Source organism: Herpailurus yagouaroundi, unplaced genomic scaffold, assembly GCF_014898765.1.
Source record: "Herpailurus yagouaroundi ecotype Mexico unplaced genomic scaffold, PumYag 163, whole genome shotgun sequence".
Classification (NCBI taxonomy): domain Eukaryota; kingdom Metazoa; phylum Chordata; class Mammalia; order Carnivora; family Felidae; genus Herpailurus; species Herpailurus yagouaroundi.
The window spans coordinates 67,151,343-67,174,902 of NW_024412404.1; the positions used below are offsets into that span (position 1 = coordinate 67,151,343).

The 23,560-nt window shown below is 61.3% G+C and overlaps 1 protein-coding gene across 3 annotated transcripts in view; it reads right to left on the minus strand.

Moving 5' to 3' along the window:
- Nucleotides 1-1,398: 1,398 nt before the first annotated feature.
- Nucleotides 1,399-23,560, minus strand: part of STK32C (serine/threonine kinase 32C) — a 98,253-nt gene continuing 76,091 nt past the window's right edge. For 2 of the 3 annotated variants that reach the window (XM_040486850.1, XM_040486851.1), the window contains 10 exons: nucleotides 13,094-13,245; nucleotides 10,296-10,469; nucleotides 9,405-9,442; nucleotides 9,139-9,303; nucleotides 8,898-9,001; nucleotides 8,107-8,223; nucleotides 6,734-6,859; nucleotides 6,516-6,647; nucleotides 2,999-3,066; nucleotides 1,399-2,074 (listed from right to left, as the gene is read on the minus strand). In XM_040486850.1, coding sequence (XP_040342784.1) covers nucleotides 1,930-2,074; nucleotides 2,999-3,066; nucleotides 6,516-6,647; nucleotides 6,734-6,859; nucleotides 8,107-8,223; nucleotides 8,898-9,001; nucleotides 9,139-9,303; nucleotides 9,405-9,442; nucleotides 10,296-10,469; nucleotides 13,094-13,212 — 1,188 coding nt within the window. In that variant the 5' untranslated portion in view covers nucleotides 13,213-13,245 and the 3' untranslated portion in view covers nucleotides 1,399-1,929. The remainder of the gene's footprint in view (nucleotides 2,075-2,998; nucleotides 3,067-6,515; nucleotides 6,648-6,733; nucleotides 6,860-8,106; nucleotides 8,224-8,897; nucleotides 9,002-9,138; nucleotides 9,304-9,404; nucleotides 9,443-10,295; nucleotides 10,470-13,093; nucleotides 13,246-23,560) is intronic. The other variant, XM_040486852.1, reaches the window with a different exon arrangement.

The window sequence follows — 23,560 nt, forward strand, 5'->3', positions numbered from 1 at the left end:
GTGTGGAGCCCCGACTTCTCTGACCCCGCACCACGTCCCCACCGGCAGTTCGCGTGCGGGGCGCTCGAGAACATTCGTGCTGGCTGCACGGGCGGCCAGCCACCCCTAAGGATGGCTCTGCTTGGCCTCTGGGTGGAGACGGGGTAGGGCTGGCTCTTCCTCTCAAGGGAAGGGGCCCGGGAACCGTGGCCGCACCCAGGCCTGCAGCTCAGACACGGCCAGAAGGTGCTGGTGTGGCCCGTGGCCAGATGCATGGAGCGAGAGAGTTGGGCTGGACGACCTCCACCACATTCTGACCAGACGGGCCAAGAAGGTGGTGCAGCCCCAGCCTGAGGCCTGTGTCCCCTAGGCCCTGCCCCCTCAAGACAGAGCAAACCAGGGCTTTGACTCAGAAGGCACTGATGGCCTGGCCTCGCTGCTTTTCATAGAAATCGTGCTGCTTCTCTGCCCCAGGTGTGGAATGTCCCCGAAGGGTGTATTTGCTCTAAGAGCAGGGTGTTCATGGTCAGGGGGACGACAAGCTGCACCGGTCGGGGACAGTCCCTTACACCCTGCGCCTGCAGCGCCCATTCCTGGTGGTGACCAGGGAGCTTTTCCAGCCGTGCCCTCTGGGGGAGCACAGCCCCAGCCTGGAATCTGGGCTTCCTGTGGGGCTGCCCCCAGGAGAAGGCCCGACCTGGTGGTGGTCCCCAGATCTCTTTGGTCAGTGCAGCCTCAGAGCTGCACTTCCGGGGCTCCGCCGGGGCCGACGTCCGGGCACAGGCCAGAGGTGATCGAGGAGCCAGGTCACGCCCACATCCGCGCAGCCAGCACAGAAAAGGGGTGTGCTATCCCCTGGGGTCTCAAGGTGCACACTGAGATTCACAAGGTTTTACAGAACCCTAACCTCTTCCTCGTTCTTGCCTCTGGCACCACTAGGTCTCCACCTAGAACTTTCTCTGGGGGCTGGCACTGCCCACAGGTGTCCTGCAGCTGCCCACCTCTGGACCCTGGCTTCCCGGTAGTGACTCCTGTGTCCCCTGCGTGGGCACACGGGGTTGTCTCTGACATGAACTCCCCCGGCCCTTGGCGAGAGGGGAGCTCCCTCTGCCCAACTCAGCCAGCTCTTTCTCACGCAACCTGCGGCTCTGGTTCTGGTTCTGGTTCTCGGCTGCCCCCACCCCACTGGCAGGCTTCGCCACCGTCCCTGTCGGCAGACTCCGCCCCTGCCCCGCCCCACCCCACCGGCAGGCTCCGCCTCTGCCCCGCCCTCATCGACGGGCCCCGCCTCTTCCGTGCCTCCACTGGCCGACTCCGCCTCTGTCCCGCCCTGTTCCCGCCAGCAGGCTCCGCCTCTGCCCCCCCCAGCTTTGTACAACCCCCTGCCGGCTTACAACACGCACGACACTGGACACCGAGCAGCTCTTAGGTCGTGATGCTCAGAGGTGACAACTGTACAGAAACACCGCAGAAGTCGCCAGAACAGTGTGTCTATAAAAACACTCCTCACCTTTCCACACGAGACTCCGTGCGCCCCGGGGAGCCAGTGCACGGACGTCCGGCAGCCGACGGCGGGGCCGGTGCCGAGGGCTTATGTACAGCTGAGACTGGTGGCACTGGAGCCTCTGTGACTTGCCAGTGGTGGGCCGGAGGGGTGGGGGTGGGGGGCACCAGCGGAGGCCGCAGGCCTCCTGCCACCGTTGCAGGTAACGGAGCCACCGGGGCGTGTCCCCCACTCCCGGCGGTTGCCATGGGCCACGGAGAGCCCTCGAGCAGGCTCGGCAGTCAGCCCGTCCCCGTGCAAACAAGGCCAGGGAGCAGCGGGGCCACCAGGCCCGGGGTCTGTGCTGGGAGGGGCCGGGCTGCTCGGCGGGGAATGTCCACGCTGGGCCTCTGCCCGCCACCCCGTCCTGTCCTCCTGGCAGACCTGAGTCTGCAAAGCAGCGGGAGCTAACTCTCGGTGAGGCGGGAGGGGCAGATGGGGCCGCACATGGACAGGGCGGGGCGCGGCCCCTCGCGGTCCTCCGCAGCCTCCCCGGCCCCGGCCCCGGGGGCCGGCGGCGGCTCGCTCGCGGGGTCCTGGCTCTTCTTCAGCCTGTGGGGGGGGAAACACAAGGAGGGGCTTTCTGCAGCCTCTCAGGCAGCCGCAGGACGCTTCTGGCCACCCCCAACCCTGGCCTTGGCCCAGGACTTGCAGAATGGGTTCCCCCAGGGACTCGCCGGAAGGAGTGCCCCTCCAGGCACCGCAGGGGGCAGAGAATGGGTGTGGGGTGGGCCAGGGGTCAGCCCAGCCCAGCGGCACCCTGCCTGACCCCCGAGGCCTCAGACTGCAACAGTGGGGCTGGGGAGCCAGAGCCGAGAAGGACACCTAGTTTAAGGGCATGTCCTGTGGGTCAGCAGTTTTGGAACAAAGCTTGTCAAGAGCTTGCCTGAGTGTCCTTATCCAGGCCTCCGGCCTCCAGGATGGCAGCCAGTGCCCTAAACCAGTGCCCACACATCGTCCTGGTCACCGGAGTGCAGAGCTGCCTCCTCCAGGAAGCCCTCCGTGCTGCACCTTACCACCCCTCTCCTGGGCCCACAGCGCTGGGCTTCCTCCCTCCACTGCAGCAGGTGTCTTAGCTGTCTGAGGCCTGTCACAGCTTCCTGCTAACCAGCTGTGCCCTTTCTGTCCCATGGCCCCTGACATTCAGGAAAGTTTGTGGCGTGCACGAGGGAGGGATATCAGTCCATGTGACTGCAGGACTGCCCAGCCATCACCTCCGGCTGGGAAGTCCGCAGAGTCTCTCCTCGGGAGAGGCTGGCTGTTAGACCTCAGTTTAGAAGTGCAAGTTCCCAAGCTCCCCTCCCTCCCACACAAGCCTGAGCAGGGGCCTCCCACTCTCCCTCCCTGGGAGGGTGGGGACCCGCTTCCCGGGTCCCCTGATGCCCTGTGGCTGCCCGGGCTCAGGACCTGTGTGGCCCAGAGAGCCTCCGCCTCCCCTTGGCGCCCTGCTGCCCGCCCCCCAGCGCACGCACTCACTTTTCTCTGTTAAAAATCACAAAGTCTTGCTGGATCGCATCAAGGCAGTCCTGAAGGTAGTCATTCTCCTGTTAGAAAGACATACCAATGAATGTAATGGATGCTGTTAGACTCCCTCCCCTCCCCTCAGCTGGGTTCCCGAGCGTCCCTCCCAGCCTGTCTCTTCCCCTGCTGTGGCCTGCGCCTGTGGCTTTCTGTGGAGACCTGACCCGGGCTGTTGGAGAAACTCTGCCCTCAGGCAGCCAGAACATCTGGGAGTTTGCATCTCCTGGGCGACCCTCAGCCAGTGACCAAAGGGTGCCCAGTTTGGAAGCCCAGCCACTGCCTCAGGGCAGACGCTGCCATGAAGGCAAGGTCTGCAGGACAAAACTTGGGCCAAAAACCATACCTGGCTTGGCTCCCTCCCCTCCCTGCATCAAAGCCAAGGTCCTGGGAGACAGAGCTGGCCTCTGAAACCTGGGAGGGCCTGAGTGCACACATGTGGCCACGATGGCCCCTTCCAGCCACGAGAGGGCCCTCCCCGCCGGAGGACAGCAGCACCTCCCCGCCCCCCCAACCCATCTGCCTCCACCTGCCCCCAGCAGCAGGGCCTGTGTGAGACCCGCTAAGGTCAGAAGGGCACCGCCTGGTGCAGGAGCAGAGGCCGGGTGGGTGCCCGGAGGCCTGACGGGTGTGGGGCATACGCAGGAGGGACAGTGTGGGTGTGGGGCGTCCTCCCATGGCCGGGAGCTAACTCCCGGGCAAGAACCCTGGAGGGGGTGTAACATGCTGCCGGGCAGCTCCTGGAAACTTGGAAGCAATGATGGCCCGGTGAAGATTCCAGAACAGCCCGGGACGAGTGCTGTCTCAAGAGAGGTGGGCAGCCAGAAAGGGCGGACAGACTCAACATCGAAGAACTGATCGCCCTCAGACAACCATGCTCTCCTGGGGGGCCCAGAGGACGTTCCTTTCAGCGAGGCGCTAACGACTGAGCTGGTGAGGGGGCAGGGCACCATGGAGCAGCTTGGCACCGCCTGGGCTCTGCAGGAGACGCTGCTCTAGAACCGAGCCCCCCGGCGGCCACGGTGATGATGGTGCGCCGGAACAGCACGAGCCTGGACCCAACTTATCCGGACCCAGCCAAGTGGGAGTAAGCCCTGTAACCGGCCGCACCGTGCAGCGGGAAGCAGGTCCCCCTGCGCCCGGGTCTAGCGGTGTCCAATGGGTCCCAGCGCTCCTAGGGCCAGGGACACGGACAGCCAGCCCATGCTCACACACACACACACACACACACACACACACATGCACCCATGCACACAGATGCATATGTGCGCACATCCTCACACACGTGCACAGGCGCACACATTGCACATGCACATACATCTCCGTGCACACGCACACACGTATTTACACGCGCTCACGCAGTGCACCCATGCTTGCACACGTGCGCACACCTTCACGCACAAGCATGCTCACACATGTGCACCCCTGTGCACACACGTACATGCACACACGTGTGCACACTTTCACACATGCACACGTGCACAATGCTCACACATGCATACATGTGCACACATGCTCGCACACACGCACCCACACGCACCCATACACACACACGCACACGTGCACAGTAAGATCAAGGGTACGAGAGAGAGCTGTCACCAGCCACCTTGATGGAAATTCACACCATTTCCCGGTGTACCTTTGCAAGTCTGTTGGATACAGAGTGTGAGCTAACGCTTGGCCACGCCACCTTGCAGCTGGGTGGGAGCAAGTGTCCCCACCCCGCCCAGTGGCTGGCCGCCAACACCCCCCACCCCCGCCCTGAGTGCATAATCAAAATCCACTCATTTGGCTTCTGGTACAGCCCTCGCAGCTGGTCCTGGATCTGTGGGGTAACGGCTGTACCATGCACGAGGCCAAGAGGCTCCTGAAACTGCACCCCCCCAACAAAGCAGCCTAGATCTACAGAAACAAGTCCGCACCAGAATGGAATGGCAGTGACAAGTGCCACCATCACGACTGTAAGTCTGTACCTTTGCCTTCGAGCCCTCAGGGCACAAGGACGCCGCTCCCCGTTACCCTCCCGCTCACTATGGAGACCTGGCACCTGGCTCAGGGCAGACGATGGGGACCGTGGCACACGTGGCCCAGGGCAGCTCCAGGCACAGCTGCGGAGCCCGAGGCGGCACGTTACCAGCGTGGACCATGCACGGCTCTGTGTGCGGCACACAGCCACCGACCTGACAGGGCCACCCTTCCGTGCCCACAGGGGAGGGGCTAGGGCCAGCGTGCACGCACCCAGGGTGGACGACTGTACTTCCAGGAAATGCTTATTTTGGGTTGATTAGTCTTTGAAAGCCACGCCAAGCAGTTCAACGGGGAAACAGCAGCATCTTCAGCACATGAATGAGTGGATATCCACGTGCAGGAGTGACCGTGGACCTGACGCTACCCATAAAAGTTAACTCAAAACGGACCCCAGACCTAAATGCGAGAGGTAAAGTGATAGAATGCGAAGAAGAAAGCGCAGAAGGAAATCTTCGAGAAGACGCCAGACGCACAAAATAAGAGAGCAGGAGTGGAGACACCGTACTTCATCAACATGTCGCAAACGACCCCACCCGACGAGGAAAGAGCCACCGAACAGAAGAAACTATTTGCAGCTCATGTCTCCGACGAGTGTCTCAGGGCAGGTGAACGGCTCTTAGCAATCATAAAAAGATAAGGAGTGTGGTTCCGGTGCTTTCGCGTGAGCGGCTCAGAGTCCGACCGCGCTCCCACGGTCACAACAGAACAGCCCCAGAGGGAAACGTGCGGGGCCACACCTGCAGTCCCACCTCTGAACACCAGGGGCCGCCACCAGCAGTCCAGAGTCCAGGCTCCCAGGGTACCCCCCCCCCCAGCCCGGACGGGGCAGTGTGGTGAGCGTGGCTGACACCCAGTCCCCGCCTGACCCCTGTGCCCAGGGGCAGGCCCGAGGAGGCCGCACCAGGGCTGGGGTCTTCTGCCGGCTCAGACCGGTCCAGGGGCAGGAGGGCCACAGCTGTGACTGCTGCCATCTGCACCTATATACCCCAGCTGCTTCTGTGAGCACCAGCTGTCCCTCGGGGACAGGTGCAGGGTTGATCCCGCGCTCACACGCGAGCTCCCCAGGAGCGCCCCCACCCTCCCGGGAGAAGCTCTGTGACCTGGGGCAGGCGAGGGGTATCTGTGGGTTTCGCTGTGTCCCCCCAGAGTGATGTCCTAACTCCCAGCTCCTTGGAACGTGACACAGAGTCACATAAAGAGAGGGTCATCGGGGTTAGGGTGGGTCCTAACCCGTGGGTGATGGGTGTCCCTATAAGAGAAGACACATGCATGTGCCCCTGGGGGCAGAGGTGGGAGTGATGCGGGCCCGGGAGCCCTTCCACCAGGAGCAGGATCTCGAGACATTTCTACCTGCTTAGGAGAGGAAGCCAGGGGCTCGGCCGGGGGGTGGGTTTCAAGGTGGTGCCCCGGAGGGAGGGGGGGACCCCACACCAGGCCCCCCACTCACAGACTGAGAGCTGTCTCTGCTGCTGTCCCGGGACCTGTTCTTGGCCAGACGCTTTTTCTTCTTGTGCAGAGGCCTGGACTCCAGGATCATCTCCTCCAGCTCAAAGGTGGGGTCGCAGTGCAGGCGGCCTTTCTGTGGGGGGGGGGATGGGAGCTGAGCCCCACCACCCCCGTGGGCCCCCGCCCACCTGGGGCCCCGCCCACCGCCCACAGGCTTACGTTGGGCACAAAGCCCGGTGCCACCTTCTTCTCGCTGAGGTCCTGCCACAGCACGCCAGCCAGCGATGGGGCCGCCTGCATGTCCTGTAGGCTGGAGGCTCGGTGCTTGGGGTCCACAGTGAGGAGCTGGAACACGACCCACGTCAGATGGCACCCACGCCCAGCACAGCCCTGGCGCCCACAGCTGGCCACCTGCCCCAGGCCAGGGCACCCCACTAAGAGGATCTCAAGGGTCAGGCAAGGAAAGGGGGCACTGACTCCAGATCAGTGCAGTCATGTGGCCAAAGGGACAATCTGGCCAAGCCCCTGGAGCCCAAGGCCAGTGGAGGGCGTGTGGGGTCCACGGGGACCTTTGACTAAGAGTCACCAGCAGGTGGCAGCCTCGGCCTGGTGAACGGCAGGAAGGGCCCCAAGACCGGAACTAAGTGGACACAGCCCCTGGGAGCCTCGGGGTGCCGTGTGCGGTCGGGTCAGTGCGGCTGGGTGTCCCCTCACATGCTGTCCCTGTCCCTGTCTCAGAGAGAAGGCAGCGAACCCTATCCCAGGCGTCCCTGAGGCGTGAGGCTTGGTGCACTGATGGCCCTTACTCCCTGCTTGGGTCTCTGGGGCCCAGGTCCACCGTGGGAGCCACCTGGGCAGGGGTGGGCAGAGCCGTGTGGGGTGGAGGCTGGGTTAAGAGCCTCTCAGGAACTGGGAGAGGCCGCTAGCTGCCCGTCTGTCATTCCAGGGGCAAAGGTGTCCAGCAGCAGGGGGGACATGCAGGGAGGGCCCTGTGGGCCAGGAGACGGGGGCCGGCTGGGCCTTGTGTGTCCTGTAAGCTCTTGCACGGCCGGTCCCGACCCCGGAGGCGCCCGTGTGCGACTCTCTGAGTGGAAAGCGGTGGGGCCGGCTGAGGGGCAGCCCCAGCCCAGGCCTGGACACCGGACCGAGGCACTGTGATAGCAGCACCTGGCCTGGGTCCCTGCCAGACTGAGGTCCCCTGGCTGCTGCAGCCACCTGTTCAGCCAGTGGGGGGGGGGGGGGGGCAAGGGGGGGTCGGGGGTCCTTTTCGTGTGCTCCCGGGGGGTGAGCCCGACTGCTGGCAGCAGGCAGTGGCCACCCGTGTCTGGCAGAAGGTCGGGGTGGAGGAGGCCAGAGCCTGCACGCACCCTCCCCCCGACACGTGTGACAGGGGGGCCTGCGCCTCAGTTTGGGCGTGAAATGGGGTGATGCTGGGCCGTGGGATTTAGTTGGTGACGGGCACATGGCATCCGGCTCACAGCCAGTGCTCGGACTGGGCCAGATACCGCAAGACGACAGAGAGCCCGGCGGGAGCGACACGGACGTGCACGCGCAGGAAGCCGGTGCTTCCTCAGCGCGGGGTGGGGACTCACCTTCCGCAGCAGGGCCACCATCTCCTTGGACCAGGTGGGGACGTACTGGACGCTCACCGTGCTGAACAGCTGCACCAGGGACTCCACGGCATTGCTGGAGTGGACGTCGTAGGGCCTCTGGGGCGGGGGAGGCAGTGCTGCGGCAGGGGCCCCGCCACCCAGAGGCCCTCGAGGCAGTGCCCCACCCCCAGCACACACATAGCATGGCCTCCGCTCCCAGGAAGATGCCGGGTCTGGGCCGCGCCTGCGTCCAGGCCGGGAAACTGGCCAGGAGAGGCCGCCCCTCTGGCCGGGCAGGAAGCACATCACCCCCCTGGATGCCCCGGCCTGGGCGAATTGGCCCTGGAGGCCAGGAGGGGCCACCTTCCTCCAGGCTGGGGTCCTGCAGTGTGGCTGAGGGTGCAGGGCCTCGGAGGCCCCCCAGGAGGGATCAGGAGGGCCCCAGCGTCCCAGGGCTAGAAGGTGAGAGCAGGGGACCCCACAGGAAGGTCCCAAGGACGCAGCCCCACTGACAGTTCTCTCCACTGCCTGGCCCTACAGCGCCCCTCCCCCCCCCTTCCCCCCCCCCACCCCCCCCCCCCCAAAGCCCGGGGTGGCTTCCCTCCTGCGCTGGCTCAGGCACCACTCTCCAGAGACACCGCACTGGAAGTGTGCGTCCACGGAATGGGTGACTGTCCCTGAGCACCTGCAGGGACGGCCTCATCCCTTCCCAGGCACTCAGGCCCCCCCACCTCCGTGAGACACAGGCAGCTCAGGTCGAGGGCCAGCCCCCACCCCCAGGAGCTCCGTACCCATCCACGTAGCAGCTCGTAGGCCAGCACCCCCACCGACCACCAGTCCACCTCGAAGGAGTAGCCGCTGCCACCGCTGACGAAGGACTGGAAGATCTCCGGAGCTTTCCAGGGAGGGAGAGGCCACTGAGCATCCCGGAACCGCGGGTCCCCTCCCCCGCTGACCGCCCGGGGGACCCTCCCCCACCTGGTGTGGGCGGTGGGCTGACTCAGGAGTGTGTCCTAGCTCTCACATCGTCACCTAGCGTCTGTCTGAGCCTGTCCCGCACTACAGCAGGCTGGCCGGGCGGGTGCGAGGCTGGTGGCCGCGGCTCACCCATGTATGGCTTGGTCCCCGCCAGGGCGGTGGCCCTCTCCCCGTCCTTTATGATGGTGGCGATGTTGAAGTCGGTCAGGTGTGCGTGCCCTGCGAGGAGAGAAGACACAGCCGGTGTCCCGAGGGCTGGAGGGGCATCCTGTGGGCGGGGCGCGCGCCCCCACGGCCAGCCTCCCGCAGCCCGGGCTCACCTTGCTCGTCCAGCAGGATGTTGTCGGGCTTGACGTCCCTGTTGCGGGAGCAGGAAGTGGGGAGGTGGTCCAGGAGCCCTGTTCGTGCCTTGCAGTCCCTGGCAGGGCTGGCGGTTCCCTCACGGCCCCTCCCCACTCAAGGCAGAGGCCCCAGAGACCCAAGTGGGCCTTGGGAAGATGCCGCCTGGCAATTCTGACCGAGCCAGGTGAAAGGAGCCCTTCTGGTTTCTGGCGAAGTGCCCCTCCCACCTGGGTGGGGCCAGGAAGACAGCAGCAACGTCCTGGACACAAGGGTGCCAGGACCCCCAGAGGACAGCAGAACCCCGTCCCCAGCGCCCCAGGCTGGCTCCTCTCCCACCACCCCCCTTCGCGGCTGGCCTCTCCTCAGAGTCCCGGGGCTGCACAGAATTGACGACTTGGGCCTCTGCCTTGCACCAACTGGCCTCGGGCCTCACCCTGCTCGGTAAATGTTCGCTGCCTGAACTGTGACCAGGTAACAGAACCCCCAGGCAGACACACAGAGACCCCATCTACTTGGCTTCGTAATATACCACATGGGCTTCCTCGGTTCGTTCTGCGGATACAGCTCTGTCTTCCTAACTTCATCTGCTTTCAGCTAATGTTACAATCAGCCTGATCCCCCAGGGGCACGGCAATGAGCAAACGGACTCCTGCTAGGGGTGGCGGGGACCCGGCAGCTGAACAGCCCAGGTGAGGGCCGCCCTGATCCCGGCCGAGCCGGGGCTGCTCGCCTCGGACCCACCCCGAGGTGGACATCAGGTGCACAGCCTTGGAGCCAGGCGCTGGCTGGCCCGGGGGGCCCCACCTGGGGGCAGGGGGTGGCCAGAGCAGGCAGGAGCCTGCCCGGGAGGCCATCAGGTAGGCACATACCTGTGGATGATGTGCTGACTGCGCAGGTAGTCGAGGGCCAGCGCCATCTCGCAGATGTACAGCCTCACCGTGTCCTCGGAGAACTGGACGTTCTGCTGCAGGTGGTAGCGGAGGTCCCCGCCCAGGAGCAGGTCCACCACCATGAACATGTCCTCCTCATCCTGGAAGGAGTACCTGCGGGCACCGGGGGAGGACCTGGCACACACGCACGGCTGGGGAGCCGGCGTCGCAGTTCCGTCCACAGATGGAATCCACAGACGCCACACCCGACGAACCCCCACCTCCCACGGGCACTCTCCGGGAGCAGGGTCCCGCCCGGGGTGCTGACCCGGCTCCTGCCCGGGAGCCGCTCTGAGCCGGGACCCTTGGGAAAGATGGAGGGGCCTGTCCTGAAGGGAGAAGCCCAGCTGGGGGCAGAGACATGGGAGTGACCGGTGGAGAGAAGGATACATCGTCTCTGGCCATTTCCCCGCTGCCCCTCTTCTCTCAAAAGGGGATAAAAGCATCTGCTTTGGAGGCCCGTTAAGGAATGGAGACCTCAAGGCGAAATGCTCAGGCAGTGCTGGGCAAGGGGCCGCTTCTAACAACCGTGGTGGTGGGGGCGGTGGGGATGGTGAGGGTGGGGGTGGGGACGGTGATGATGAGGACAGATGACGGAGATAACGGTGGTCACAAGACAACATTTAAGGACCTCCTTCCATTTTGTAATTTCGTTTGTGAGCTCTCAGAGGGCAGTCTTACTGTTGAGCAACTGGCTCTTTCCAAAATAAAGTCACGGGGCGCCTGGGGGCTCAGTCGGTTAAGCGTCCAGCTTTTTTTGGCCCAGGTCATGATCTCACAGTTCGTGAGTTCGAGCCCCCATCAGGCTTCACGCTGACCGTGCAAAAAGCCTGTTTGGATCCTCTCTCTCTTTCCCTCCGCCTCTCTCTCTCTGCCCCTCCCCGGCTCGTGGTCTCTGTCTCTCTCTCTCTCTCAATAAATAAGCTTAAAAGAAAAAAGAAAGTTACAAAGGATTGATTTTTTTCACGTGATGTTCCTCTCGCTGCCCACCGGAAGCCACCCTGTCCTCATCTCAGGGGCAGGTGGCCTGGGGAGGGGATATGGGACCAGAGGGCAAAGGGACTCGAAAGGCCAGGCTCCGGGACAGGCCAGGAGTCCTGGGGAGCAGTGGACAAGAGCAGGCGGCCTCCCACGCCGGGAGGCTGCGGCGGCCCCGTCCTGGTGGCGGGAGGCATCCCTGGCAGGCCCGCCCGTGGGGCTGGGGTGGTGGCCGCAGGAGCAGGGCAGGAAAACATCATGCTGACGGGTCACGTCCCTCAGTCGTCCTACGTGGACCACTTTGTCCGTGTACGTGCGTGGCTAATTCTGCACTGGGGACCACTGCCACCCCTGCTCCACAGACGGGATGTTGTCTGCCGCAGCAGGAGGAGTTTGACGCGGGAGCCCGTGCTCCTGGCCACTAGGCAGGCACGTGGCCTCCCAGAGAGAGCCCCAGAGGGTGTGGAGGGAAGCGGAGGCCCCCCAGGTGGGAAGTCCTGGGTCTTCTATCTCAGCAAGCCCCAGGGCCGGTGTCACGGTTGAGGGTCGGCCACACACGGCAGCCCCTTCCTGAGAGGCTGCAAGCGGGCCCGGCCCGGTGAGGCCCTCCCTGGCCGGCACAGAGTGGGTGGGTTTGAGGGGTGCTTGGACGCCCCTAGCTTTAGAACCACTGCCCCAGGATGCCGAGAAGACCGCCATGGAGCACAGGGACACGGCGACACCGTGTGGCCCCGCTGGCCCCTCTGCTTGCCTGGACGCTAGACATTCGTAGGGACATCGGGCCACAGTGAGGGAGGCCCGGGGCCGCGTGCAGGGGTGAGGGGCTGGAGGAGGCCCGGGCAGCCGGGCTCCACCGCCCTGGGCCCTGCTGGGCACCTCGCCCTCTTCCCACAACCACGAGGGGAAGGCCACACCCCCCACGCACAGCCAGCTCCTCCCTCCGGCCCGGTCTCCCCCCCCCCCCCCCCCCCGGGGCGGGACCACGGTTCCGGTTCCGACGGGGAGAGCCGGCTGCGGGCTGCTGTCCACGGCGCGGTACCCTCCCACCTGCTGCGGCCCAGGTAAATAAGCGAAGGGGGACCTGCGGCTCTGAGTGCGTCCTGCAGGAGCTAGCACCAGGTCACTTGCAATGGTGCACCGTCCCCGCCTCCGTCCCCGATGCAGCTCCGGCGGCCTCTCCCTCCGTGTTGGGCTCCCAGTGGGGGCGGGGCTAGGCCTCGTCTCTCACAGGCCTCCCCAGCTGCCGCAGCACCTGGGCCCACCGAGGGCCCTCCGGAACGCCATCGGGGAGCACAGACCCCAGGACAGGAGGCTGTCAGGGAGGATTCGGGGAGGACCCCGGCGGGGAGGACTCTCGTGCAGCCCGACGCTCACGGAGGAGAGAGGAGGGTGATCTCACTGCAGCCTGTGTCTGCCTCCCCTCAGGGGCTGGTCTTGGCGACCATTCTAGGGAGGAACTCAGGCCCCCAAAACTCTTCCCCACTGGCTTTAGCGCCAGAAACTCCAGGGGCCACAGGCCTCCTTCCCGGGAAAGCCTGGGCTTCCCGCGGGTGGGAAACCCGCATCAACACGTGCGTGGTGCACACCTGGACGGCGCTGGCCCTGGGGAACCTGAAGGTGAGCGCGTGGGGGGCGGGCCGTGGGCGTCAGGGCATCCCAGAGGCAGGAGAGGGGGGAGCAGCGGGGAGGGGTGCCGGGGGCAGGGGAGGGTGGCGGCGGGTCCAGCCTGGGCTCTGTGCCCGCGAGGCGAGCTCACGCACCACAGGTTCACCAGGAAGACGTGCTCGATCTCCTGCAGGATCTCCAGCTCCCGGAACACGTTGCGCACCTCGTCCCGCTCGATGCAGTGCTGCTTGTTCATGTACTTCATGGCGTACATCTTCTCCGTGTCCCGCTTCTGCACGATGCACACCTGGGGGCAGAGGGCGCTTCAGGTGGACGCCACCACCCCACCTCCCACGCTGGCCACGGCAGACGTGACTCGGGAACGACTGGATGTCTTTGGTGGGGCAAATTCCTGTGCAAGGCGCCTTCGGAAAGCAGGCAGGACCCAGCCAGGAGCACGGCGCCGGGGCCCAGGAACCCCACCCCCACCACCAGCGGTGACCCACTGCCCCTTCCTGGGGCTCGGAGCAGCAGCTGGCTTGGAGGGCCGCTGGGGACGAAGTGGGGAGACCCCTCAGCCAGAGCCCTGCACCTGGGAAGGCCCCAGACGTGAGAGCTACTGTCCTCGCCACCCCTGAGCCACCATCCCCAGAGCCACAGGGGCCCTCCTACAATGGCGGGGCCCCTGCATGGCTCTCAAGTGCTAATCCCACCCAGCACGGAGCTGCGAAGTCCATTCGCGATGTTGGCGGCATTCACACTTTGGGCAGAGGGTGGGGGTTCAGGGACAGCAGAACCACAGAAGCAGCGCAGATTCGTGCGCGCCCGAGTGGCCAAGGGGCGTCCATCAGAGCCACGGACAAAGGTCTCCAACAGCAAGTGGGGCTAACGCACAAAATCACAGGCCGGGGGCCACGTTCCCCACTCAAGTCATCGAGGGACCTCTCGAGGACAGAAAACTCAAGTCACGCCTGAGGGTCCCCACAGCCTTTGGGCTCCAGGTGTTCAAGTAGCCGGAGCTGGGGGAACTCGAGGAGCGGGGAGACTGTCCGGGGGTCCCACCCAAAGGCAGGTGGCCTGGACCTGACCGGAAGTGTCAGTGAGCATCAGGGTCGTGGGCCAAACCCGCGGGATGCAGCCCTTTTGGGTGAAGCCCACGGTCCCTCACCTGGGAACACATCCTAAGACACGAAGGTGTTCTGTGGGTTTTTTTCAGAAGATGTTTACCAGTTGAGCAAACTGCTTATCACAGACTTTCAACCAACCTGAGCATCCAGCAACCGTATGGACACCGGGCGAGTGAGCTCAACGAAATGCCACACGGCCACTGAAACTGTATTTATAAACACCGTTAAGCACGTGTGGCGACTTTCATAAGGCCAAGCAAAACCGCAAGGCTGTGCCATTTAATGCGGACACGGCGATGACGTACCCGATGCGGCAGAACCGGAACTGAGCACAGGGCATGCAGCGCCCCTCACTCTGGCTCCTGCAACGTCACCGTGAGGGCGTCTGGTGGCAGTGCTGCCCCACGGTGGGGAGGCAGCCGGTGACTGCTGGCTTCGGGGTGCCGGGCACAGCTGAGCAGCCTGCGTGCTGAATCCCCCCATCCTCCAGGGACAGGACCCTCATGAGGCACAGCAGCACCGGGCACACCTCCCTGCCAGCCCCAGATGGGCAAGGCGTGTGGCGTGGCGCCCGCGTGACACCCACGTGACATCTGCGTGACGCCCGCATGATGCACCTGTGCAGCTCCCACCTCAAACCCGCCCAGGGGCCGTGCAGGCCGCCGAGACCCCCGCAGAGCTCTGCCTACAACTGCCTCTGGCTGGGCTGACTCCCCAGAAAGCCCGCAGTTCGGGGCCGGGGACCTGACCTCAGACCTGCGTCGCTTCGGGCCTCCAAAGACCCCCATCTGCTCTTGATGCTACGAGAGTCAAGGCCCCCCACCCTCACTGTTCTGCCCAGACGAGGGGCCCGACATGCAGGAGCCCTGTCCCTGAGGGGGGGCAGAGCGGGGCCAGGAAGGGAGGCCACGACCAATGTCCTGCCCTAACCTTGCCGCCAGGCCTTCCCACGCAGAGAGAGGTTTGGAGCCATCCCCGTCCTCCTGACTGTCCCCCAAAGGGAACAGCGGGGGTCACTTCTCTGACAGGAGCATAAACAGTCATAAAAACATCCCCAAGGGGCGTGGGGACGGGCAGAGCTCTCCTGGTGGGGACGGGGGCAGTGACCACTGTGCCCGCCGGCTCCCCCGTGGGGACCTTGCATGTTCGGGGACCCCTGCTGACTGGGATGAGGCAGGGCGCCAGGCTGGGTCTGAGAAAGAGATGCCCAAGCCACAGGGCCGCCCCCGCCCCCTGGATCCACCCGTTGCTCTCCTGGCCCCTGTGGCCACACACAGCAGACAGACCCCTGTCCGGGAGCCCTCGGGCCGCCCTCGTCCCTGGGCCCGTCCTCCATCATCCGCTCCTCGCCGGCTGTCCAGCGGTCTCCCCAGCGGCTGACCCTCCCTTTCCCTACCTGCTAAACGTGAACGTTACGCTGGCGCGCAAGCCTGTGAGAAGTCAGGACTTCTCATGCTCACGCGTCCACTGACCACGGCTTTGTCTCTGCCACGCCCAGCTGGCCAATGGCCTCAAAGACATCCACATCCTGGTGCCTGAGCCCCGTGACACGCGACCTTCCCAGGAGATCATCCCGGACTGTTCGGCAGGGTCCTCATGAGCGGGAGGCGGTGGGAGATGTGAGCCGCAGGGTGTCCGGGCCAGAGCGGGCAGCATGGACCCGGCCGCTTCAGTAACAGACTCATTTCTCACAGCTCTGAGGCTGCACGTCCAAGACCAAGGTGCTGGCAGATTCCGTTCCTGGTGGGGGCCTGCTTCCAGTGCTCACGTGTCCTCAGCAGCCTGTCCTCTGTGGGCGCACGCACAGAGCTCTGGTCTCCTCCCCTCCCCTCCACAGGTGCCCGACACTAATGCCATCACCAGCCCGCCTGCACACCCTCCGCTAAGCCTAAGCCCCCCCCAAAGCCCCCACCTCCAAATACCATCACACGGGGAGGGGGGCTTCAACATGGGAAGTCGGGGCACAGTTCAGTCCATGGCAGAAACGTGACGCCCAGAGGGAGGGGCCACCACGTGTGGTCATTTGTCGCAGTGGCCTCAGGAAGCCACGTCCTGAGAGCTGTGAGGGACAGCCGGTGTCACTGGGTCGCGTGATCCACCTCTGCTGTGAAACGCTCTCCTTCCGAGCCGTCGGGGATGCTCTGGGCGCAGACGCAGGGTTCGGGGGCCTTGACGGACGGAGACTGGATGGAGGCCAGGCCAGACCACGAGGTCTGTAAAGCCTCTCCCACAGACAAGGCCATTAGCGCGAAAACCGTTCCCTTTCTTGAATCTTTCCTCTCATTTCAGCCAAACGGCCCGAAGTTCGTCCACGGGATGGCCAGCCGAGGCGCTCTCCGGGCTTCCGCACCCGGTAGCTGTCAACGCGGCCCAGAGAGTGGGCTTACCGGCTCCCCCGTGTCTCCGTGAGCCAGGCCTCGGATCTGGGACGTCACCCAGAAACGCAGACTGAAGGAGCCTCGAGACCCCAGCTCTAGGCAATTATGCAAATGCGTCTGATCAAGTGTGATCACAGCAATTAAAAGCCAAATCACCCGCTGTCCCCTCTGCTCTCCTGACGCTCTTCCTCGAGATTTCTGAGCTGAGGGGGGACGGCTGGAGTTCTCTCCCGCTGGCTGACGATCTGAGAGGCCCCACGGTGGCAGGCGGACTGCCCACAGGGGCTCCTGGCCAGGGTCACTGGAGGAGAAGCCCAGAGCTCCAGAAACACCTCCGCCTCCACCCGAGGGGGCACATTCTGTGACTCTGAGCCTGGCTGAGTCCCCCGGGGCTCTGAAGGCCTGTGCTGCCCCCAGAGCCTGGCCACCCTAGCGGATTCCATCAAGCAGCTGCCAGGTAAGGGCCTGTGAGCCATCCTAAGGGCAAATCTGCGTGCCCCCCCCCCCCCCCCCCTTTTGTCAGGCCCACTTGTCTGTGCGCCGACACGGAGGGAGAGAGGATTCCCGGCGTGCATCTGAAGGTGCTCTGGAAAGGCTCGCTGCGGCCCTGTGGCTGGGGACACGGGTGGCCACGCGGTCCCTCCTGCCATCTCCAAGGAAATCGGCGTAGGCGGTGCTGATGGGGTTCAGCTAGCTGGGCCGGGGACCTGGGGGGAGGTGGAGCCCAGCCGAGCAGCAAGCTGACCTCAGGGCCACCAGTACCCACAGCTCAAGGGCCCTTCCCAGCCAGAAGGGGCAGGGCGAGCAGAGCCCAGACCCAGACTCCCTGAATTTTTGGGCTCTGTGTCCTGGAAGGTTCAGAGCTCAACTGATCACAGCCGAAAACCTGGAGGGGGTGGAGGCAGAGCTTTGTCTCTGATTTCTGGGGAGCACGACGGGACAGGAAGGGCCTGGGAGCCCCCCTCCAGACCCTGCTATGGGCCCCAGCACGACAGGGCAGGAAGAGCCTGGGTGGCCCCCAACCAGAGCCTGACATGGGCCCCACAGATGGCAATGGTCCTTCCTTCCTCAGGTCAGCTCTCCGTCCCCACTGCCTGCTCCAGAGAGGAGGGAGGGTGTCTCCAGTTACTTTCTAAGTTCAGAGGGGCAGGAGAAAATCATTGTAAAACCTGGTTCTGTGACGTGTAGCCTCAGTGTCAGGGCTGGCGGGTTACAGATCCTCAGCCTCCCGATGCTGTCCTTTGTGTCCCTTGTCCTACAGAGGCCACAGGGGCCACTGTCATCTCTCCCCACCTGTCCTGTTCGTGCTGGGAAAGTGTCCAGCATCACCTGTCCAGTGATAGACCAGCAGGTCCGTGATTTAAGGCGTCCTACCTCATGGGAGCCCGAAGCTGTTTTGACCTCCTGTGACAACAAGGCTCTTGGCCTTCTTACTGTCTTTAGCAGAAAGTCTGGACCTTGGGAGGCCCGCATCATTTGCGCCCTCTTTGGGGACACCACTTGTGTCCTTTGTTAAATCATAAAAGGCTAATTGGTTTTAAGCCATACAAAGGCCAGCTGATTTAAAATCCCATTAAAATAGGTATGCCTTTAAAGATTTGGACTTTTATTCCTAAAAGGATTTTTTAGAGTGCCCTCATCCTAAATAATGTCCTGGCAGTGCCTGTGGGGAGATTAAATTAACGGAAGACTCACAGGGATGTCTTGCTACTTAGAGCCTCAGTAGTGAGACAAAGCCGGGAGTTAAGCCCACACCCCCTGTAAACTCCACCTGTGCTCCCCCAACCCCAGATGCCGGTCCCTCACTGGGACTGTGACCAAACTCCCTCAGCACCAACCCCTCCCGTTTGGGCCCCCACCACAAAAAGTCACTGGACTACCCTATCCGTAGGGAAAGAAAAACTTAAAAATTACCCTAAGTCCTTGATAATAGGAAAAGACATCCCAGAACTCCTTGACGAAAATGTACATTCTTTCCTGGTGCCTTTGAGATGCACAGATGGTCTCTTTGCTAGATGCGAGCCCTCTGGAGGAAGTACAAGCTTCTGGGGAAATAACTCGACTTCCAATCAAAGGAAACAAGAAGGGAGCTGTTTGGGACTAAACTGACAAGTGGAACCCTCTTAAAAGTCTTTTCCACTAGAGCTGGTTAAAACGTTGGTGGGACACAGGCGACCTCAACTTCCAGAAATGCAGTTTTTTTTTAATTTTTTTTTTTTTTAGTGTTTTTATTTATTTTTGAAGGAGAGAGAGAGACAGAGCAGGAGCAGGGGAGGAGCAGAGAGACAGGGAGACACAGAATCCGAAGCAGGCTCCAGGCTCTGAGCTATCAGCACAGAGCCCGACACGGGGCTCGAACTCACAAACCATGAGATCATGACCTGAGCTGAAGCCGGACGCTCAACCGACTGAGCCACCCAGGCGCCCCTAGAAATGCGCTTTGGATCCAACTGGTCTTTCATAAACTAGTGAGTTTTATATGATCACACACCTGCCTCGTGTGGCACATTTCCCACCTGGGGATGGTGTGGCCAAAGGATTTGTAACAGCTCATCCAGGCGGCTTGAAGGAAAATAAGTGAGGAAGTATTACGTGCTTAAGTATTCTAAGACTCTCAGAAATACAGAAACTAACCCAATTTTTTTTTTAAGTTCACGTGATCTAGGAAATCTTCAGTGGAGAAAAGCTAGTTTAAGTTTGCTGCCATAACGAACACAGATGTGTCTTCAGAGTTGTTGACATTAGATACGATGCGGACGTACAACTTTCTCCACCTGGGTTTTTACTAGTCAAGTAAGTTCATTTTACCTCTATGCTACAAAATTTGTCGGCAAAAAAATAATGATACTAACTTAAGAAGATAGGTAGGTAGCTGTTTAACGTCTCATGAAATTTTCAAGAGCAATCCAAGCATAATTACTAAAAAGAGAAAAAAATTAAATAGATGGAAGTAGACCAAAAGTTTGTAAATGAACTTTTCCACAATAACGAATGTCTACTTAAAAATAGTTTCCAAACTGGGGCGCCTGGGTGGCTCAGTCGGTTAAGCATCAGACTTTGGCTCAGGTCATGATCTCACGGTTCGTGGGTTCGAGCCCCACGTCGGGCTCTGTGCTGACAGCTCGGAGACTGTAGCCTGCTTCAGACTCTGTGTCTCCCTCTCTCTGCCCCTCCCCTGCTCACGCTCTCTCAAAAATGAATAAAGAAATTAAAAAAATAAAGAAATAAAATAGTCTTTTTGACCTCAAACTAACTTTGGGGTTTTCAGAGGGTCCCTGAGGAAAAAGATTTGTTATTTCTCCTTATAAAAATACAGAGGTTACATTAATTAGGCTTATTTGACACATGAAGTGACACAGGGAAACGGTGAAGTTAGAAGTGTTGCTAAATCTTTATGTTACATTTGTATGCACATATGCTGTGATACACACGTTTCAGAAGTTATGTAAAATGACTGGAAGCTTATCAACATCCTCAGCGGTTGTTTAATCGGCCGTAATTCCAATTACCTTAAAACGTCACATACCGTAGAAATAACCTAATTTCCTTGTCAACTGCACCACCTTTTGCAATAAACTGTCATCAGATCTGTAACTACGGCTGTTTTCAGTCTGTCCCTGTTTGGAGATGGTCACTGGTTTATCGACACTTCATGGAAAGCTTCTTATAACCACGTACAGACGAGAGAGTTTCATCTGCAGGAAGTCCGGGACCGGCTTCCACAGGGACCCTGGGAGAGAGGTTTCTGGAAACTGTGTGATCATGCCCCTGAGCCAGAGGAGACCTTCTGAAACTCTAAAGAAGCCAACAGCCCAGGATGGAGCACACCAGATTTAATTACGCGGGACGAAGGAACCCGTGAGGGAGATCACCACATCTCTGACCTTTGTTTGAAACATGGCTGGTTCCTTAATGTTTGGTTTTCCAGACTTAAGAAATCCTATTTCTCCTTTCTCTCAAGCTGTCTATAGCTCACAGCCGTCTGGTAGATTAGAGCTTTGGAATGGGATGGGGACATTTGGCTTCTCTCCCCACCTGATTCCTCCAAAATTTAGCAACTGCTACTAAATACTCTGACTTTTGCGCCGATGATTTGTGTCGGTTCAACGGGAATCTGTTCTCTTAGCAGTAGGACGTGATTAAAACCATCGGTTCTATCACCAACACTGACTGGGAGGCCACATTTGAAAGCGCGGCACATGGAATCGCTCGGCCAGACGTGAGAAACTCCTCCTCTGAGCTGACGGGGTCCACGCTTACCACGGGCCCGGAAATGCCAGCCTGATGCCTGCTCACGGGTTCCTGGCCCTGCAGGTGAGTAAAGACGTCACTTCTTGACAGACCCAGGAATCCCAGGGCACCTCGGGGACCCGGAGAAGACAGGAATTCATCCAAATTTCTAGGTCCTGAAGGCAAAGCCTGACCTGGTTTCTTAGTCTCAAGAGCCTACATCTGATCCGAGATTCCTCATAAAAGTTCCAGCAACGCTGACTTAAAAGGGCCTATGCGTTCAGTCACTATTCTCGCCATACTTACGTAACTGATCAGGCCACGTTTGATGAGCCTTGACTTATTTTGCAAAAAAATTAGTCTGACTTCAATCGTCTTTAATGAAAATGGGGGTTACCGTGGGGGGGAATTTTGCTTCGATGAAAGCGATGATACCCTTTGTGGGGTGTCCACGGCGCCACACTTCTTCCTTGTAAACTGCCTCCTGCCATTTTGTGCGTTCTGCCAATAATTAACATTTCCAGATCCCCCCCCCCCGAACTTTCTGACTTGGAAAAACTAAAAATGAAAACTGCCCTTTTCCCAAAGCCCAAAGCAGCTGGACAAGCTGATATAACTTCAGAGAAAGCACGCCAGCAGACCGCGTGCATGCGGCTGCGTGGGCCACTCGGGAAGCTCCCCGCGACACCCCAGGCCACCAGAGACATTCCAACCAAACACCAGGAAACGCACCCACTGCCCCCGTCTCTCCTCCCTCCACCATCCAGAGGCACTGAGACCAGTCACTTAAAATCTCAGCTGACCGCCCTCCGGGCTCAGAGTCTGTCTGGGTTTATGATTTAGTCCAACATCAACCTTTGTTTTGTCTTCGTTTCCACAGAAACGCTTCTCATTAAATACCCGACTGCTTGGGGCGCCTGGGTGGCGCAGTCGGTTAAGCGTCCGACTTCAGCCAGGTCACGATCTCGCGGTCCGTGAGTTCGAGCCCCGCGTCGGGCTCTGGGCTGATGGCTCGGAGCCTGGAGCCTGTTTCCGATTCTGTGTCTCCCTCTCTCTCTGCCCCTCCCCCGTTCATGCTCTGTCTCTCTCTGTCCCAAAAATAAATAAACGTTGAAAAAAAAAATTAAAAAAAAATAAAATAAAATAAATAAATACCCGACTGCTCATACCTTAAAGACAGGCGCGGCTTTGCGGGGACACCACCTGCAACACTGAAACCCGTTTCGCTGAACTGACCTACTCTTGGGACTGACGAGCGATGGAGCAGGCTGTCCACTCAGAGCCTGGACTGTGATGCTCTGGGGGAGCTTCAAGGGGGCGGGGGTGTCGCTAAAATTCGCCACTCGGGCACAACATCATGAGCTGAGACATTTACGACACCAGCAGGTGCGAGAAAGGCGCCCCCTTCCTTCCTAACAGAGAACACGCCCCACGTGGACGATGGTGGAAGATGTACCCCCTGCACCAGGAGGGAGGTAAGGCCGAGAGACTTCTGGACAGACCTGCTTCTCACCTTCCGGTCCCCCCAGAGTGTGGTTACTCTTCCACACTGCCTCTGTCCAACCCGACATGAAAACACGTGGGCCCAGCCACTTCTTCGGGTCTCCGTGACCTCACGAGGGCTCCCGGGCCACCTAAGACTTGCACTAAATAAACGTGTCTTGTGTCGGCTGACTACTCGGGCTTAGCGGCAAACCCTAACAGAGCAAAGTCTGCCTCCTGCGGGTTCTCAGGAGGACCCAGCCCAGAGGACACGCCGACTTTGGACTTCTGGTCTCCAGAGCTGTGGGAGGATACGCTTCTGTCATCGGAGGCCCTGAAGCTGTACCACTTCCTTAACGGCCCCAGGACACGGATCCTCTCCCTGCACCTTCTGGAGGTGCCCGCCTCTGAAAATACCCTGCTTCCTTCTGGTGTCGGAGACCCTGCCCGCTGGGCCCCAGCCTCTGCCCTTACCTGACACCCGCTGTCCTCTGTCCCTGCCAATCGGGCCATTTGTCACGTGGCCCCACTGCAGCCCCCTCTGACCCCCCGTGTCCTCCAGCCGGGGCCTGACCACACCACTTCTGGGAGGCCCACGGGCCGCCGGGCACTCGACAGTTAGTTGTCCGGGAGGGGCCCTGGGCTCCACCCTGGCGTCCTTCACATCGGCCACGGGGCTCCCCCGAAAGGGCTGGCGACCACCCTCGGCCGGAAAGGCTCGACCGGCCCGGCCTCCACGGTCTGCCCGGCCTGGTGCCATCCCTGCTCGCGGGGACCTCGGGCGCGCAGGCCACACGGGCAGCAAGCACAGAACGGGAGCGGGAGCGCTGGGGCCTTTCACGACTGAGCCTCTGGAGCTGTCCAATCGGTTCCTTGAACAAAACGGCTTTTTCTGAGCCCGCTTCCTCCAGTAATCGACTTGGGTGGACTAAGAAGAAATGCAACCGATGGTCGCACGAGGAGTGGACTGTGCCGACCCCAGGACCCAGGGTGGTCCCTGTGAGTGCGGCGGCTGGGGGTCCCCGCGAATGCGGGCGGCCGGGGGTCGCTGTGAGTGTGGCTGGCCAGCACGGCCCGGGAGGGGTGCTGAGCAATGAGGGTGATTGCCGTGTTCGCTCAACGCTGTTTACGCACTTTGCAGATTTAGTGATTCACCCCAAGCTCTTTTCCTCTCCAAGTAATTTTGCTCCCCAGAAAGCAAATGCCTGATGACAGGTCCTTGGAGCCTCAATACATCATAATGAAACTGCCTCCCGGTCCCTCCTGGCGAGCTTCTCCCCACGGGAAAGGCCGTCTGGCTGTGGATGGAGGGAAGAGTGGGAGCCCGGCCTCCATGGCACCAGCTTCCCGAGGGTGCCCGGCTTCGCTGACCCGGGGACCCACGTCCAGACCCCACGGCGGCTTC